This window comes from Anthonomus grandis, chromosome 16 (genome assembly GCF_022605725.1).
Source record: "Anthonomus grandis grandis chromosome 16, icAntGran1.3, whole genome shotgun sequence".
Lineage (NCBI taxonomy): Eukaryota > Metazoa > Arthropoda > Insecta > Coleoptera > Curculionidae > Anthonomus > Anthonomus grandis.
In genome coordinates, this window is record NC_065561.1 from 14,128,787 (window position 1) to 14,146,576 (window position 17,790).

Genomic DNA, 17,790 nt, shown 5'->3' on the forward strand with positions numbered 1-17,790 from the left:
GCTATCGGAAAAATTCCAACGGGTTTGTTTTAGTTTCGTCGTTCTGAATGCAAGGAGACCATCCGCAAAGTCGTAGCTTTTACTATAACCGAGATATGGCATTTTTGATGCCCATTTTTCGCCTCAAAAACGGACGTCGAAAACGACTTTTTCAGGATTTTCAAAGTGCTCTCATTTCCTTAGTTCTGCTCGGATCCTGTTATAACCCGGTGTTTTCGTAATCTAGGTGACCCAAATAAGACGCTGGTATACTTAGTTTGATTTCGAAAAAAATCAATTTTTGGTTAAAAAAATTTGATACGGGGGGGTATACCAGAAAAATTAAAAATTCCAAACTTTGAAGGTCGATATCTCGGCTTCTATGGGAGCTATCGGGAAAATTCCAACGGTTTTGTCTTAGTTTTGTCGTTCTGAATCCAACGCGACTATCCGCAAAGTCTTAGCTGTTACGATAGCCGAGATATGACATTTTTGATGCCCATTTTTGGCCTCAAAAACGAGGTCGAAAAAATACTCGATTTCTTAGTTCTGCTCGGATTCCCTTATAACCCGGTATTTTCGTGATCTACTTGATGAGAACAATCTGCTGGTATAGTTAGTTCGAATTAAAAAAAAAAAAATTCTCAAAAAAATTCAAACCGGGGAGTATACCCGAAAAATGAAAAAACCCAAACTTTGAAGGCCAACGTCTCGGCTTCTGTGGGAGCTATCGGAAAAATTCCAACGGTTTTGTCTTAGTTTCGTCGTTCTGAATGCAACGAGACCATCCGCAAAGTCGTAGCTTTTACTATAGCCGAGATATGGCATTTTTGATGCCCATTTTTGGCCTCAAAAACGAGGTCGAAGAAATACTCGATTTCTTAGTTCTGCTCGGATTCCCTTATAACCCGGTATTTTCGTGATCTACTTGATGAGAACAATCTGCTGGTATAGTTAGTTCGAATTTAAAAAAATAAAATATTCTCAAAAAAATTCAAACGGGGGGTATACCCGAAAAATGAAAAAACCCAAACTTTGAAGGCCAACGTCTCGGCTTCTGTGGGAGCTATCGGGAAAATTCCAGCGGTTTTGTCTTGGTTTTGTCGTTCTGAATCCAACGAGACCATCCACAAGGTCGTAGCTCTTCTAATAGCTAAGATATGGCATTTTTGATGCCCATTTTTCGCCTCAAAAACGGACGTCGAAAACGACTTTTTCAGGATTTTCAAAGTGCTCTCATTTCCTTAGTTCTGCTCGGATCCTGTTATAACCCGGTGTTTTCGTAATCTAGGTGACCCAAATAAGACGCTGGTATACTTAGTTTGATTTCGAAAAAAATCAATTTTTGGTTAAAAAAATTTGATACGGGGGGGTATACCAGAAAAATTAAAAATTCCAAACTTTGAAGGTCGATATCTCGGCTTCTATGGGAGCTATCGGGAAAATTCCAACGGTTTTGTCTTAGTTTTGTCGTTCTGAATCCAACGCGACTATCCGCAAAGTCTTAGCTGTTACGATAGCCGAGATATGACATTTTTGATGCCCATTTTTGGCCTCAAAAACGAGGTCGAAAAAATACTCGATTTCTTAGTTCTGCTCGGATTCCCTTATAACCCGGTATTTTCGTGATCTACTTGATGAGAACAATCTGCTGGTATAGTTAGTTCGAATTTAAAAAAAAAAAAATTCTCAAAAAAATTCAAACGGGGGGGTATACCCGAAAAATGAAAAAACCCAAACTTTGAAGGCCAACGTCTCGGCTTCTGTGGGAGCTATCGGAAAAATTCCAACGGTTTTGTCTTAGTTTCGTCGTTCTGAATGCAACGAGACCATCCGCAAAGTCGTAGCTTTTACTATAGCCGAGATATGGCATTTTTGATGCCCATTTTCCGCCTCAAAAACGGACGTCGAAAACGACTTTTTCAGGATTTTCAAAGTGCTCTCATTTCCTTAGTTCTGCTCGGATCCTGTTATAACCCGGTGTTTTCGTAATCTAGGTGACCCAAATAAGACGCTGGTATACTTAGTTTGATTTCGAAAAAAATCAATTTTTGGTGAAAAAATTCGATACGGGGGGGTATACCAGAAAAATTAAAAATTCCAAACTTTGAAGGTCGATATCTCGGCTTCTATGGGAGCTATCGGGAAAATTCCAACGGTTTTGTCTTAGTTTTGTCGTTCTGAATCCAACGAGACCATACACAAGGTCGTAGCTTTTACGATAGCCGAGATATGGCATTTTTGATGCCCATTTTTCGCCTCAAAAACGGACGTCGAAAACGACTTTTTCAGGATTTTCAAAGTGCTCTCATTTCCTTAGTTCTGCTCGGATCCTGTTATAACCCGGTGTTTTCGTAATCTAGGTGACCCAAATAAGACGCTGGTATACTTAGTTTGATTTTGAAAAAAATCAATTTTTGGTGAAAAAATTCGATACTGGGGGGTGTACCCGAAAAATGAAAAATTCCAAACTTTGAAGGTCGATATCTCGGCTTCTATGGGAGCTATCGGGAAAATTCCAACGGTTTTGTCTTAGTTTTGTCGTTCTGAATCCAACGCGACTATCCGCAAAGTCTTAGCTGTTACGATAGCCGAGATATGACATTTTTGATGCCCATTTTTGGCCTCAAAAACGAGGTCGAAAAAATACTCGATTTCTTAGTTCTGCTCGGATTCCCTTATAACCCGGTATTTTCGTGATCTACTTGATGAGAACAATCTGCTGGTATAGTTAGTTCGAATTAAAAAAAAAAAAATTCTCAAAAAAATTCAAACCGGGGGGTATACCCGAAAAATGAAAAAACCCAAACTTTGAAGGCCAACGTCTCGGCTTCTGTGGGAGCTATCGGAAAAATTCCAACGGTTTTGTCTTAGTTTCGTCGTTCTGAATGCAACGAGACCATCCGCAAAGTCGTAGCTTTTACTATAGCCGAGATATGGCATTTTTGATGCCCATTTTCCGCCTCAAAAACGGACGTCGAAAACGATTTTTTCAGGATTTTCAAAGTGCTCTCATTTCCTTAGTTCTGCTCGGATCCTGTTATAACCCGGTGTTTTCGTGATCTAGGTGACCCAAATAAAACGCTGGTATACTTAGTTTGATTTCGAAAAAAATCAATTTTTGGTGAAAAAGTTCGATACGGGGGGGTATACCCGAAAAATGAAAAATTCCAAACTTTGAAGGTCGATATCTCGGCATCTCTGGGACCTATCGGGTAAATTCCAACGGTTTTGTCTTAGTTTCGCCGTTCTTAATCCAACGAGACTATCCGCAAGGTTGTAGCTTTTACGATAGCCGATATATGGCATTTTTGATGCCCATTTTTGGCCTCAAAAACGGACGTCGAAAACGACTTTTTCAGGATTTTCAAAGTGCTCTCATTTCCTTAGTTCTGCTCGGATCCTGTTATAACCCGGTGTTTTCGTAATCTAGGTGACCCAAATAAGCCGCTGGTATACTTAGTTTGATTTCGAAAAAAATAAATTTGGTGAAAAAATTCGATACGGGGGGGTATACCAGAAAAATGAAAAATTCCAAATTTTGAAGGTCAATATCTCGGCTTCTATAGGAGCTATCGGGAAAATTCCAACGGTTTTGTCTTAGTTTCGTCGTGGTGAATCCAATGACACTATCCGCAAGGTCATAGCTTTTACGATAGCCGAGATATGGCATTTTTGATGCCCATTTTTGGCCTCGAAAACGGACCTCGAAAACGACTTTTTCAGGATTTTCAAAGTGCTCCCATTTCCTTAGTTCTGCTCGGATCCTGTTATAACCCAGTGTTTTCGTAATCTAGGTGACCCAAATAAGACGCTGGTATACTTAGTTTGATTTTGAAAAAAATCAATTTTTGGTGAAAAAATTCGATACGGGGGGGTATACCCGAAAAATGAAAAAACCCAAACTTTGAAGGCCAACGTCTCGGCTTCTGTGGGAGCTATCGGGAAAATTCCAACGGTTTTGTCTTAGTTTCGTCGTCCTTAATCCAACGAGACTATCCGCAAGGTTGTAGCTTTTACGATAGCCGATATACGGCATTTTTGATGCCCATTTTTGGCCTCAAAAACGGACGTCGAAAACGACTTTTTCAGGATTTTCAAAGTGCTCTCATTTCCTTAGCTCTGCTCGGATTCCCTTATAACCCGGTATTTTTGTGATCTACTTGATGAAAACAATCCGCTGGTATAGTTAGTTCGAATTAAAAAAAAAATTCTGAAAAAATTCAAACGGGGGGGTATACCTGAAAAATGAATAAACCCAAACTTTGAAAGCCGATATCTCGGCATCTCTGGGACCTATCGGGAAGATTCCAACGGTTTTGTCTTAGTTTCGTCGTTCTTAATCCAACGAGATTATCCGCAAGGTTGTAGCTTTTACGATAGCCGAGATATGGCATTTTGATGCCCATTTTTGGCCTCAAAAACGAGGTCGAAAAAATACTCGATTTTTTAGTTCTGCTCGGATTCCCTTATAACCCGGTATTTTCGTGATTTACTTGATGAGAACAATCCGCTAGTATAGTTAGTTCGAAGTCGAAAAAAAAAATTTTTTCTGAAAAAAATCCAAACGGGGGGGTATACCCGAAAAATGAAAAAACCCAAACTTTGAAGGCCAACGTCTCGGCTTCTGTGGGAGCTATCGGAAAAATTCCAACCGTTTTGTCTTAGTTTCGTCGTTCTGAATGCAACGAGACCATCCGCAAAGTCGTAGCTTTTACTATAGCCGAGATATGGCATTTTTGATGCCCATTTTTCGCCTCAAAAACGGACGTCGAAAACGACTTTTTCAGGATTTTCAAAGTGCTCTCATTTCCTTAGTTCTGCTCGGATCCTGTTATAACCCGGTGTTTTCGTAATCTAGGTGACCCAAATAAGACGCTGGTATACTTAGTTTGATTTCGAAAAAAATCAATTTTTGGTGAAAAAATTCGATACGGAGGGGTATACCCGAAAAATGAAAAATTCCAAATTTTGAAGGTCGATATCTCGGCTTCTATGGGAGCTATCGGAAAAATTTTAACGGTTTTGTCTTAGTTTCGTCGTTCTGAATCCAACGAGACTACGCGCAAGATCGTAGCTTTTACGATAGCCGAGATATGGCATTTTTGATGCCCATTTTTGGCCTCAAAAACGAGGTCAAAAAAATACTCGATTTTTTAGTTCTGCTCGGATTCCCTTATAACCCGGTATTTTCGTGATCTACTTGATGAAAACAATCCGCTAATATAGTTAGTTCGAATTCGAAAAAAAAAAATTCTGAAAAAAATCCAAACGGGGGGGTATACCCGAAAAATGAAAAAACCCAAACTTTGAAGGCCAACGTCTCGGCTTCTGTGGGAGCTATCGGAAAAATTCCAACGGTTTTGTCTTAGTTTCGTCGTTGTGAATGCAACGAGATTATCCGCAAGGTCGTAGCTCTTCTAATAGCTGAGATGTGGCATTTTTGATGCCCATTTTTGGCCTCAAAAACGAGGTCGAAAAAATAAAATATATTTTGTTCTGCTCGGATTCCCTTATAACCCGGTATTTTCGTGATCTACTTGATGAGAACAATCCACTGGTATAGTTAGTTCGAATTCGACCGAAAGGCCAAATAACACAAAATGTTAACCTACGGATATCCGTAGGTTAATATTTTGTGCCAAATAAGAGTCAGGAAAAAGTTCAGAACTAGACACATCACCCTGAAGCCGAGTTTACGTTAACGCAACAAGACCAAAAAAACTGGTAGAGACTGTCGAGTTATAGAATTCGTTTACTGTTGTATGTAAACCAAGAACATTTTAATAATAAAATGGTATTATAGATTATTATGATCATCAATCGATCCCATGGCACATCCAATATTAAAAACGTAGCGAATTATGATGTGGTGGACAAGTTTGTATATGTAGAGATCGTTGATAACGAAAGATGGAGGCTGTTTAGAGGAAATAAGCAGAAGATTGGCAATGGTCAGATCAGCAACAACTACACTCATAAAAACATGAAGAGCTCAAACCATTAAAAAAACAGTGAAACAAATGCTGGCCAATTCGTTGATCTTTTCAATTGTTGTTGACTTTGCTGAAACACGGACACTAAGGGAATCAGATAGAAAAAGAATTAAAGCACTGACATTATGATGTATAGATGAATCCTAAGAGTACGATGAGTAGAGCACAGAATAAACGCCTCTGTTTTACTAAAGAACTAAAAATCAAAAAGCTTCTACTAAACCAAATGAATAGAGCATATCTCAGTTACTTTAGCTAGAAGAACAGGTGAGGTGGAAAACTTCGTCGTCAAGGGAAAAGGAAAAAGACTTAAAAGGACGGTTTCCAGTGAAGTGGACCGACATATTATAGTCAAAGTCAAAGTAAAAAAAAATAGCTTTATTGTTACGTAACATCATCTGTTGTTAACAAAGCATTATATAAAACCTTAGTTGACAACATAATCTTTTACAAAAATATACAAATTTTAACAATTCTTACATACATAGAATATAGAACACACCCAAAGAAAGGGTAGTAAGAATTCACATTACGCTGTGCAAAACTCTTCACTGTCAGAAAATTGTATTTAAAAACTCGTCTAGAGAATAAAATGCTTTAGCAAGCAAAAGTTTCTTTATGTTTTTCCTAAAACGTTTTTCACAATTTATTAGCCTTATATAAAGGGGTAGGTGGTTAAAAAGCCTTCTGCCCCCGTACACAAAAGAGGACTTAATCTGCTCACTTTTTGGGATAGGCAGAGGTAAAGAGAAGGTTGTTCGGAGATTGTAACCCGAGGAGAGGGGGCCAAGCTGATGGCGATATTTTTTGTGGATAAGACAAACAGTCTCTAAAATAAAAAGGCATGGCAATGTCAGCACAGAGTGTTTCAAAAATAATGGCCTACAGGAGCTACGAAAGGGAGCTGCACACATGTAGCGTATGGCTCTTTTTTGCAAAATAAATAGAGAGCTGAACAAATACTGAGAGCACACACCCCAAAACACAATACCGTATCTCAGATTAGACTCAATAAGAGCATGGTAGGCAATTTTGGCCACATCAAGTCTCAGAGAATGTGTTATTACTCTAATAGCATAACAGTTGGATGATAACTTCCCTAATAAAGAGGAGATATGATTTTCAAATTTTAATTGCTTATCAATCGTCAGGCCCAAAAATTTGCATGTTTCAGAAGGACTTATTGTTTCATTTTGCAAAGTGACAGTTCCAAGGTTACATTTAAAAGTTAAAATATTAGTTTTAGAAATATTAAAAGTTGATCTATTAAATTCACACCATGACTTTACAAGAATTAAATCTTCATCAACGATATTTCTTAATCTTTTGGTGTCAGTGGCATGCCAAAGTAATGTATCATCCGCAAAGATAGTAAATTTGCCCCTAATTGGAATTTGAGAGATATATCATTGACATATAGCAGGAACAATATTGGTCCAAGAACAGAACCCTGGGGTACACCAGCGTCCATATCCAGACGGGATGACATATCATTGTCAAAGAATACCCTTTGTGTTCTTCCAGATAGGTAAGAACGAAACCAGTCGAGAGCAACTCCTCTGAAACCATAGGTTTCTAGCTTCTGCAGCAGTATTCTGTGACTTACACAGGCAAACGCCTTAGATAAGTCACAGAACACCGCCGCCGCACTCTCCCCAGCGTTCAACCCCATGTACAGACTCTCCAAGAAATATAAGAAATGATGGGACACCTAAGGTAGGGGGCAATATATCTAGCAGAAGATAGAAACACGTGGAAACAACAAATTCAAACACATACCTAAAATAATATCAGTACACCCTCTAGAGGGTAAAAAGACTGAGAAAAAGAAGAACGGTAATTTAATTATAAGCTAATTTTCGATTTCTAAAGTATATTTAAAGCCTTATCCTAGTTCATGTGGTTAGTAAAAAGACCTACCCATCTTACAGCGCCATCTATTCGGTGCCTTATAACAAGAAATGAGACCGAGGAACAGATTTCTGTATTCGAAAGTTTTTGGCAGGGTTGTCAAAAACTTCGCTAAAAATGACGGTTGGCTGACAAAACAAAAATTATTTGACATTTCCAATGATTAATAAAATGAAAATGGCTGTCGTTTAGAATATTTTTTCTACAAAATTATGTTTGTGTCGGTAATTCGAATACGAAAAATACCGTAATTGTGTATTGTTTTTCCTTTTAGATGAAATATAGAATGTTAAAGTGGTTTTAGTTTATTTTGTGATGAAAAGGTAAGGTCCCTTGATGCTTGTTTACAACAAAGAAGTGCTTCTTTTGGCCAAGTACCCCGCAGGCCAAGGTGTAACTTCCTTAAAATTTGGGTTTTTACATCTTAAATTTAGTAACTGGATCCTTTTTTTATACGGCTGTTGTCCTAATTCGTTTATTTTTATATCCTGTTGGCTTTAAATTCAACATTATTTAATGCCTCTCCATGCTTTCATATCCATTCACTTTTGGGTGGTTTTGGACACTCAGTTTAAAGTATATAGGACCGGTAGGCACGATAATTTTAATGTATGTGATATGTGAATAAGTAAAGTCAAATTAATATTTATTAGGCACTGTATAGGGTCTAGTAGTTTTCTGTAAAAGTTTCTGCTTTCTACTTAGATTCAACTCCTTAAATAATATGTAGTTATGTGTTTGTTTCCTTAAATGGATTTACATAAACAAACATTCATTTTTCTAGTATCCGCTGTTTCTAAGAAATTTGGTATTAAATTCCATTCATAATATTATGTTGGCCTCCATTTTAGCATATCAACAAGTAATTTTTATCACATTTATGTTTATCTTCACTACCTTGTAATATAATATGAGCAAAGTACACTATTGAACAAAATTATAGTAACACTTATTACATTTTTAAAAACTAATGTTAAAATACCGTAATCAAAATGTTCAAAAGACTGGGTTTTATATTACAAGTAATGTCGAACAAAAAACAAAACTACTACAAGCAAATTGACTACAATAACATTGGTAACCTTTTATCTGTAGCAGAATGGGATGTGGTTTTGGGATCCGAGGATGTCAATGTCTAATGCAAATCTTTTTTTAGAATCTCCTAAATCAATATCAACTATATAGAACAACTCTTAGCAAACTAATTATACCTACATACAAAATATATGTATTATAAATCACATGATCCCAAAAAAATGTGGAAAGTTATAAAGGAGGCCACCGGTGACCAGGTATATAAACAAGAAATTAAATGCCTAAAAAATAGTCAAAATGAAGAAATAACAGATAAGAAATTAATAGCTGATGAATTTAATAACTATTTTATTAATATTCGAAAAAAATTATCTGATAAAATTCAACAAAATAATGACTATTGTGCGAATATACAAAAACACTTGTTAAGTTTTTTCTTAAATCCTATTTCTGCTATAGAAGTGACCAATCAAATAAAATCACTTAAAAATGGGGTAAAGGGAGAGGAAGGAAGACAATATTTTTATTGATTGAAGTGAAATTTACCTTATCTGATGTCCAAAAAATAGTATGTAAAAATTAAATTAAATGCCTAATTGTTTTAAACATTTTCTGTTGTAAACAAAACTGACAACAATTATTGGCTCCCTCACTTACTACTCACCTGTGTAGTACACCTCACTTACTATAACATGGACAGTTAAAATGAAATCGTAAGAAATAGTTACAATCTTGTACAAGAGACATAACAAATTTGCCTTAAAATTTACATAATTATACAAAATTAAAATATAGGAAGTTGAGGTTTGTATTAGACAGAAATAAAGCAAGAAATATATCAGCCAATTTATTTATTTCATCGGTTAATATAAGTTAGATCAGTTAAAATTAGGGTTGCTTTAATTTTTTAAGTGAACAAGACAAAGATAGTAGTAGTGAAGAAAAAGATTTTTACTAATGACAAGGCACTTTTTGGGATTACCCGTTCTACTTACCCTCCAAAATTTTAGTTAAAAATACAAATTCAGCAGGTACTTCGCTCTTCTAACTAATACAAATTTTAAGTATTTACTAAAATATAACTCCTAAATTGCAAACCAAAACTGTATCTAAATAATATAAAACAACTGTTTATTTAAAAATTATATATGCCCCATATATACATTCTATTCAAGTATAGATTCCACCAAAGTTTTATACAATGACAAGATTATTTTTTTTACAAAGACTGTCATTAGATGTAAAATTTATACAACAATTTATGGATCTTATTTATTACATAATCAATAAGGGCAACCCATTTAAGTAGATTGTCAAAATGTACTCCTAAATATGTTAAACTATTTATACAATCAATCCTAGTGCTACACGCTGGTGATTATAATATAGATAATCAAAATTATGTAAACTTATTTTAGTGAAATCTTGCAGGCTAGATCTACTCATGCATAACACCCATAAAGTTTGTTCTAACTGTGTTTAAAGTTAGAACACTAAAATCAAACCAATCATTTACCCTTGAGAATGAACTTAGCTTTATTTTTGAACCCCTCCCAGCTGTTATCTTTAATAATTAGGCAAGTGTCATGTGCAAGACAAACTACACTATCTCTTGGAATTTCCCAATTGATATTCATTATAAAATCAAACCATTAATATACAGTGTAAGTAAAAGAGGTCCAAGTGTGGTTCCTCGTGGCATACTCCACTACCTCTACATCTCCAGAGCTGAGTATATTATTTACTTATATCTGCTGTTTTCTATTTTCTAGAAACAATTTTAATCTACTAGAATTAACTTTAATGTATTTGGTACTCCTACTTGCTTTTTTTGCCCTCTGTACTTTGACCATTCATATTTTTCCATTGATAAACTTTTTCTAAAAAATGGTTTGTTACATTTAATATCACTGTAATCATAGCAACTAATACTACAGCTAATCAACCTCTCTCTGACCCTCAAATATTATTCTTGATGAATTGTATTCTTTGAATACATTTTCTTCCGAATGTACCTGAGTGTATGTACCTGATAAACCATAAATAAAAAACATTAAAATTTTTGAATGGATTTTTTCAAGAAATAAATATTTATTTAAAATATTTGTTTTAAATATACCAAAATGTCTTAGAAGAGGTTAATATTAAATACCATTTTTCCATAGGACTTAATTAATAGACATTAACCAAAGTGGTTTTAATTTTTCAACAACTGTGATAACTCGAGAGACTTCATCAAATAATTCATGTATATTAAAAATGTTTCAATCTGACATGTTTGTTATGTTACCTTTGTGTTTTTCAAATATAATATTAACTTTTCTTCTATTGCAAGCATGAAAATAATGGACTGCCTCCATTACATACAAAATATTTACGTAAGCCAAATATGAATTAGATCATTAGTTAAAATTAGATGCATATTGTAAAACTTGTAAATCTATAAAATATATTTTGACGAGAAGCAGAATAGTTTAAATGCATCAGAATGGCTCAGAGTCATTTGCAATTCATCACTCTTTAGTATCAAGATATCTTTGATGTTGGTCAAAAGTGGTTTATTTAACTATAAACTGGTAAATGTACCATTACTTTTATTTATGTACCTTAGACTGTTAAACAGCAGAAAAATTTCACTCTTTGTGCAAATGTATTATTTTTTTAAGTGATGGTACCTGTCCTGTAAAATTCCACAGGCATAAAGTTTATGGACAGTTATATATATATGTTAGCATGTATTTGGTAAAAATAAGATTCCGAACAATAGTGTCAGTGTATTCATTCATTCTATGAAAAATCTGGAAAAAAATATTTTACAAGAAACAATTAACCATGCCAAGGCATAATAAAACTTAGGTTCCTGTATCAAAGCGTTAAAACCTGTGTAATCATTCTTAAAATAAGCTTTCTTTCAATATTATTAAATTTAGATAAATGATTAATATCTACCACAAATATTTAATAAACTCTTAATGGAAGTTAATTTTGATACTATATTCCTAGAAAATACAAATCAAAAATGTTCTTGTTACTATAATTTCATCCAATACTTTATGTAAATTTAAAAATGTTCCTTTTAGTCCAAAATAGAATACATATGTAAGATTTTTAAGATCAGGCTGTTTTTATTTCCAAATTTGTTGTTTTATATTCTACTTGCTGATTTTGTCAACAACATTTTAATGTTGTGATAATAAAGTTCTCTTTTGATTTTGACAGTTAAACACTTGGTTGATTCTGACTCTTCTGACACTAAAAAAATTAAATTTGTTGCTTTTGGTATGTTGAATAGACTCCTACCACATGGTAACACTTTAATAGAAAACCTTGCTGTAACTGCACTGAAAAAATCATTAGAATTGATAATTTTAAATATCTGGGCATATTTTTTAATCAATGTATGATGCAAAATCATATTAACTATAAATAAAGACAAATGGTGCCTTACATGTTTGTTATTAAGGATGTTATATCAGGAGCTGGTAAAATCAATATTAACTTATGGAATTTTAGCTTGGGGTACTGCATGTAAAATGTTTTATCTTCTCTACTTGTTATATAAAAATATGTTGTCAAAGTAGTTTTTTTTTAAGGATAGAATGTATCCTAGTGATTTACTACTTAAAAAGGACAATCTATTGAATGTAAAACAGAGTGACATCAAGAATTATATGATGTTTGGTTTTGGAAATGTAAAATTTATAAATCTTATTAGCAACTATTCTATTGGTACAAGAGCAAATATAAACAATATGCTTCTAATTCCTAGGATTTCATATTATGCAACTCAGAGAAATATTTCATTCAAAATGCCTAAAGTATTTAATTTGCTGCTAAATCGTTACTAGTTTCAAAAAAATTAAAAACCAGATTGATTTATGGCTCCTAACCACTTTTGGGAACTTATGCCAAAATCTGGATATTTTAAGAATTTAACTAATTAGTGCTTTGCTGTGTTCTTTAAATTTTTTACATTTGGCCCTCAGTATCATTTATTTAAGGTGCACATACAGACCGTCTATAAGGCTCCAGAATGTTGCATAGTTTGAGAAATAATTTTTTGTATATATCTTGGAAAATTAACTTTTTGATTTGATTTGGCTTGACTTTCATTAATATTGGAACTACATATATCTTGCTTTCAGAATTTTAAAATTTCAAGTATATAGTAAAGTGTGTGTGTAATTTCTTATTATAATGATTGATCATTAAATTTTCTGACTACCAATAATTGATTTTAAACTCACTTTATTTAATTTACTCTTTTTTTAACACAATTAGGTCCTAATCTAATCATAGAATATCTATCAGAAATTCCCACTTGTTTGCCTTGTTTTATTGCCATTATAATGTGTATGACACTGATCAATTATCGAAAATTGTGCAGTAAAATTTTATTAATAATAATCCAAATCTGCTCATATAGAAACTATCAAACCAATTTCTCTAGAACTATTGGTACTAATAACTGGAACTAGTGGTTAATATATATAATCATTCTTGTCAAAGAATCGGTCTAATCAACTGGAGATTAGGTGTATGAATTTTATGTTCATACCATCTAAAATATTGTGCAGGATGTAAATATGTAGATATTCACTAAAAACATTGAATACTGTCATATATACAGTATTGTGTAAAAAGATAGCAACATTGAACTTTCCTGTTATATATCTTTTAGTATCTATGTTATAAGTAAGGTTTATATATTATTTACAAGAATAGTTAGAGCCTGTTTATATTTTCATATTATCATATTTTTTGTATCATAATAAATAAAACACCAAATTGTTTTATGCAAATTTTTTATTCAAAAATATAGCAACAAAAAATAGTTTTGATTCCAAAAAGAAATATAACCCTCCTTTATAACATCTGCACATCGTCTTGGCATGGACTCAATTAATTTCATAATATAGTCATTGTTCTCTTCTTTCCAAGCCTTTTCCACTATTTCAAAGAGAATATTTGTATTAGAGCATGTTAGGTGCCTGATTTTGGTGTCAATGTAATGCCATAAATTCTCTATAGGGTTTAGGTCTGGCAATTGAGATGGCCAGACCATTACATTTATTTTTTCATCGGATAGCCACCTCTTAACAAATTGAGAAGCATGTTTTGGATTGTTGTCATGCTGAAATATGGCTGTTACTGGCATGACTTCATCCATATATGGCACTAAATGTGTTTGCAGAATGTCTTTGTACATGAAACGATCCATTTTGCCCACTATTCTTACTATGGGTCCTATGCCACGAGCCAAGAAACATCCCCATACAAGAATATTTCCCCCTCCATGTTTAACTGTGGGGCAAATGTACTTTTTGTTTAATCTTTGTTCACTGGGACGTCTGACGTACATCACTCCACTAAATACGACTTTCTTCCAATCAGCTACAGACCAGTGGACATGAGATTGGGCAAAGTGAAAACGAGCCTTGACGTTCTTCTTTGAGAGTAACGGTATTTTGGCGGGGCGACGAGCAGGTAAGTTGGCATTAAGTAATCTTACGGTACTGGAACTGAGGTTTACTCCTCCACCCTCTTTTAATTTTGTCAAAATTTGGGAAGAAGACAGAAAACGACTTTCTTTGGAAATTCGTAGCAGCTGCCTATATATCCTCAAATTTGTTTTTCTGGGTCTACCAGGAATGGGCGTCGGTGCAGCTGTTCCAGTAAGGCGAAATTTTTTGCAAACTCTGGATACGACTTACCTGTGAAGCCGTAAGCTTCTTGCAATGTCACTCTGCCTAACACCATTTTCGTGATGCTCCACAATTTCTTACATCACCAGAGACGGTTTTTGAGCGACCCATTTTAAGTTAATTCTGAGATTCAAAAATAACAACTTTACAGCAGGTAAATCGATATTTAGCTGATAAAATGAATGCGAAACAAGAATGTTGCTATATTTATGCACATGGTCTAAATAGACAAACATGAAGTTCCTTACTCTGCATTGGCATTCTTATGATATCTCGGTATATTTATAAATAATACAGAGGCGTGTACTTAAAAGTAAAGAAATAATATGGAATAAATAAAGAAGCAAATAATATTTTTGAAAACATCGCTTGTTGCTATATTTATGCACAATACTATATACTCGTGAATACTTCATATTATACCCTTTATAGACCTCAAATTATTTTTAGGTTGTAGTTGGTACTCAAGTTAGTCAAGTTACTCATAGCTCTGTTCAATATGGACCTCACGGGCGATGAGGACCGAAGACGGCGTCTAAATTTGCTCAAAGGCAAAATTCATGATCCACAAGGAAAGGGAAACATCGATTCTCTTCTGGACACTGTACAGGCTCTCTACACAGACTGTGACCATCCTGCCATTAAAAAACTTAAGAACTTTGAAGTTTATTTAAATAGATGTAAGTTTAACATAATCCGTCTATAATAATAATTACAAAAATCACAATTAGATAATCAAATCAATTAACTATAATCCTTTGGTATTTATTAAAGCGTTTTTGAAAAATATTGACCTGTGGGAGTTCAAGGCTATCGCATTGTACTATTGTTGTTTATATCTGTTAAAATTATTTAGGAATTATTCATTCAGTAAATTAAAACTAATTGCCTTGTTTTGGCTTCAACATTTTAAAAGGGTTTTAACTGGTAAATGGCTGATATTATTCACAATAATTATTATGCATTTAGTTTTTTCAATTAATATGTGTAAGTTCTTGAAAAATTTGTTGATTTTTTTATGGCAATATTTTTACATTCTAGCAATAATTTTTAATGAAACTATCTTACCATTTGTTTTCTTTTATATGCATGATAAATCATTTTTATAATGTTATCTGCATATTAATACATCATCGCAGTTATTCACCTTAGTAGGACTGAATATATAAGATATTGTTAAAGAATTAGCCAAATAGGCTGATGACCCCATGCCTAATACTGAACTGTAGTAATTTTAGTTTCTACTCAAGGCAGGCCAGAAATTATATAGAATTGCATGTTTGCAGAAAAACATGGATTTTTGACCAGCCAGAATGCCTTAATTGAACCTTCTTCTAAATAATTATTTGATTCCTAAAGTACCAGGATTATTTCTTATAGAATTACTCCCATCAGCTTATTCATGGTTTGCAATTCTTAATATGTCTCCATAGATTAAAATCGATCACTCCAGAAATAACCATTCCAGTTGTTAAAGACAAATTCTAATATGTCAAGGCAGCACCTAATATATTATAGGAAAAAAATATTTGTCAACACAAGCAAACACATTGAACATGTTTATAGAGACATTTTATCTTACTTTGACCCAATGAAAATCGTCTTAAATTTGTGCTACATGTTTAGAAAAAAGATTATATTATATTTTTTGGACCTTTGTTGGTTGAGGATAATTATCATCCCGCACTTTCAATATCTTTTGATTGGCAAGTAGCTAAACTATCCAATTTTACAACAAATAATTTATGTAAGTCATATAACTTTAAGAGAGCTGATTTTCCAGGTCTTTATACATCTTTGTATAATGTAGACTGGTCGTTTCTAAATAATTTAAATAACATTAATTTGGCCTGTCAACTATTTTGTGATAGGCTTTACCAACTGCTTGATTTGCATGTTCCTTTATTTAAAATTATTAAAAAGAAGAGGCGGTTTCCATCCTGGTATTCTACTGAACTTAAACACAATATAAAACTTAAAGCAAAATATCACAAGGCTTTTAAAAATTCAGGTAGTAACTACCACTTTACTGAATTTAAAAGATTTAGAACTGTTGTTAAATCACAGATAAATACTTGTTATGCATCTTATATAAATGAAATTCAAAATAGTATATCTACTAATCCTGCTTTATTCTGGTCATATGTACAGACAAAGAAGGGTTGTTCAAGAATACCAGGTAGAATCATGACCATAACGGAGTGTATGAGGAACCGAATCACATAGTAAATGCATTTGCGTCCTATTTCCAAAGTGTTTATACCTCTACAAACAATGATGAAACTGACCATCTGTTATTCAATCCAAATGATAACCATGTAGTTTCAAAGCTCTGTGTGCATATAGATGATATTTCTGAGTTGGAAATTGAGCAAACTTTGAAAAATATGAAGAGTAAGTCTAGTTCGGGCCATGATCAGACCAATTACGATTCTCAGTAGTTTTGGAAAGGTCTTTGAGAAAGTCATATACAACCGTATGTTTCCAGCAGTTCATAGACTCATCGCCACTCAGCAACATGGATTTATGCCCCAACGTTCTACAATGTCTAATCTGCTTCAATTTACTCAATTTTTAAGTGATGCTATTGATGACATCGGCCAGACTGATGTAGTTTACACACTCATGACTTTTCAAAGGCCTTTGACTGCATTGATCATTTTACTGTACTTAAAAAACTATGCTCTTTTGGATTTAGTCCATCACTTGTCTCTTTTTTTAGATCATACCTTACTTCAAGGCAACAATTTGTTTCTTCAAGTCTGACTTGTATTTGGCTTCATCTGGGGTGCCTCAAGGATCGAATTTGAGGCCTTTACTGTTCTTACTTTTCATCAATGACCTTTCCCGCGCCTTAACTTGTGAAAACTTACTGTTTGCCGACGATTTGAAAATATATAGCAGAATCAATAGTATTGACGACTGTGTATTTCTCCAACATTAACTTAATATTTTACACACCTGGTGTATAAAGAATAAACTTAAAGTAAATATATCTAAATGTAAAGTAGTGACATTCACTCGGAAACGTAAACCATTAAATTACGTATACAGTATCAGTTCTGAAGAATTAGAGCATTCTGAAAATATACATGATTTGGGGGTTACATTTGATATCCAACTGACATTTATTCCCCACACCCAGTCAGTCCTTTCATCCGCAA

The 17,790-nt window shown here is 33.8% G+C and overlaps 1 protein-coding gene across 1 annotated transcript in view; it reads left to right on the plus strand.

Moving 5' to 3' along the window:
* Window positions 1-8,055: 8,055 nt before the first annotated feature.
* LOC126745621 (rho-associated protein kinase 1) overlaps window positions 8,056-17,790 on the plus strand; it is a 54,757-nt gene continuing 45,022 nt past the window's right edge. The window contains exons 1-2 of the mRNA XM_050453553.1: window positions 8,056-8,209; window positions 15,077-15,306. Coding sequence (XP_050309510.1) covers window positions 15,126-15,306 — 181 coding nt within the window. The 5' untranslated portion in view covers window positions 8,056-8,209; window positions 15,077-15,125. The remainder of the gene's footprint in view (window positions 8,210-15,076; window positions 15,307-17,790) is intronic.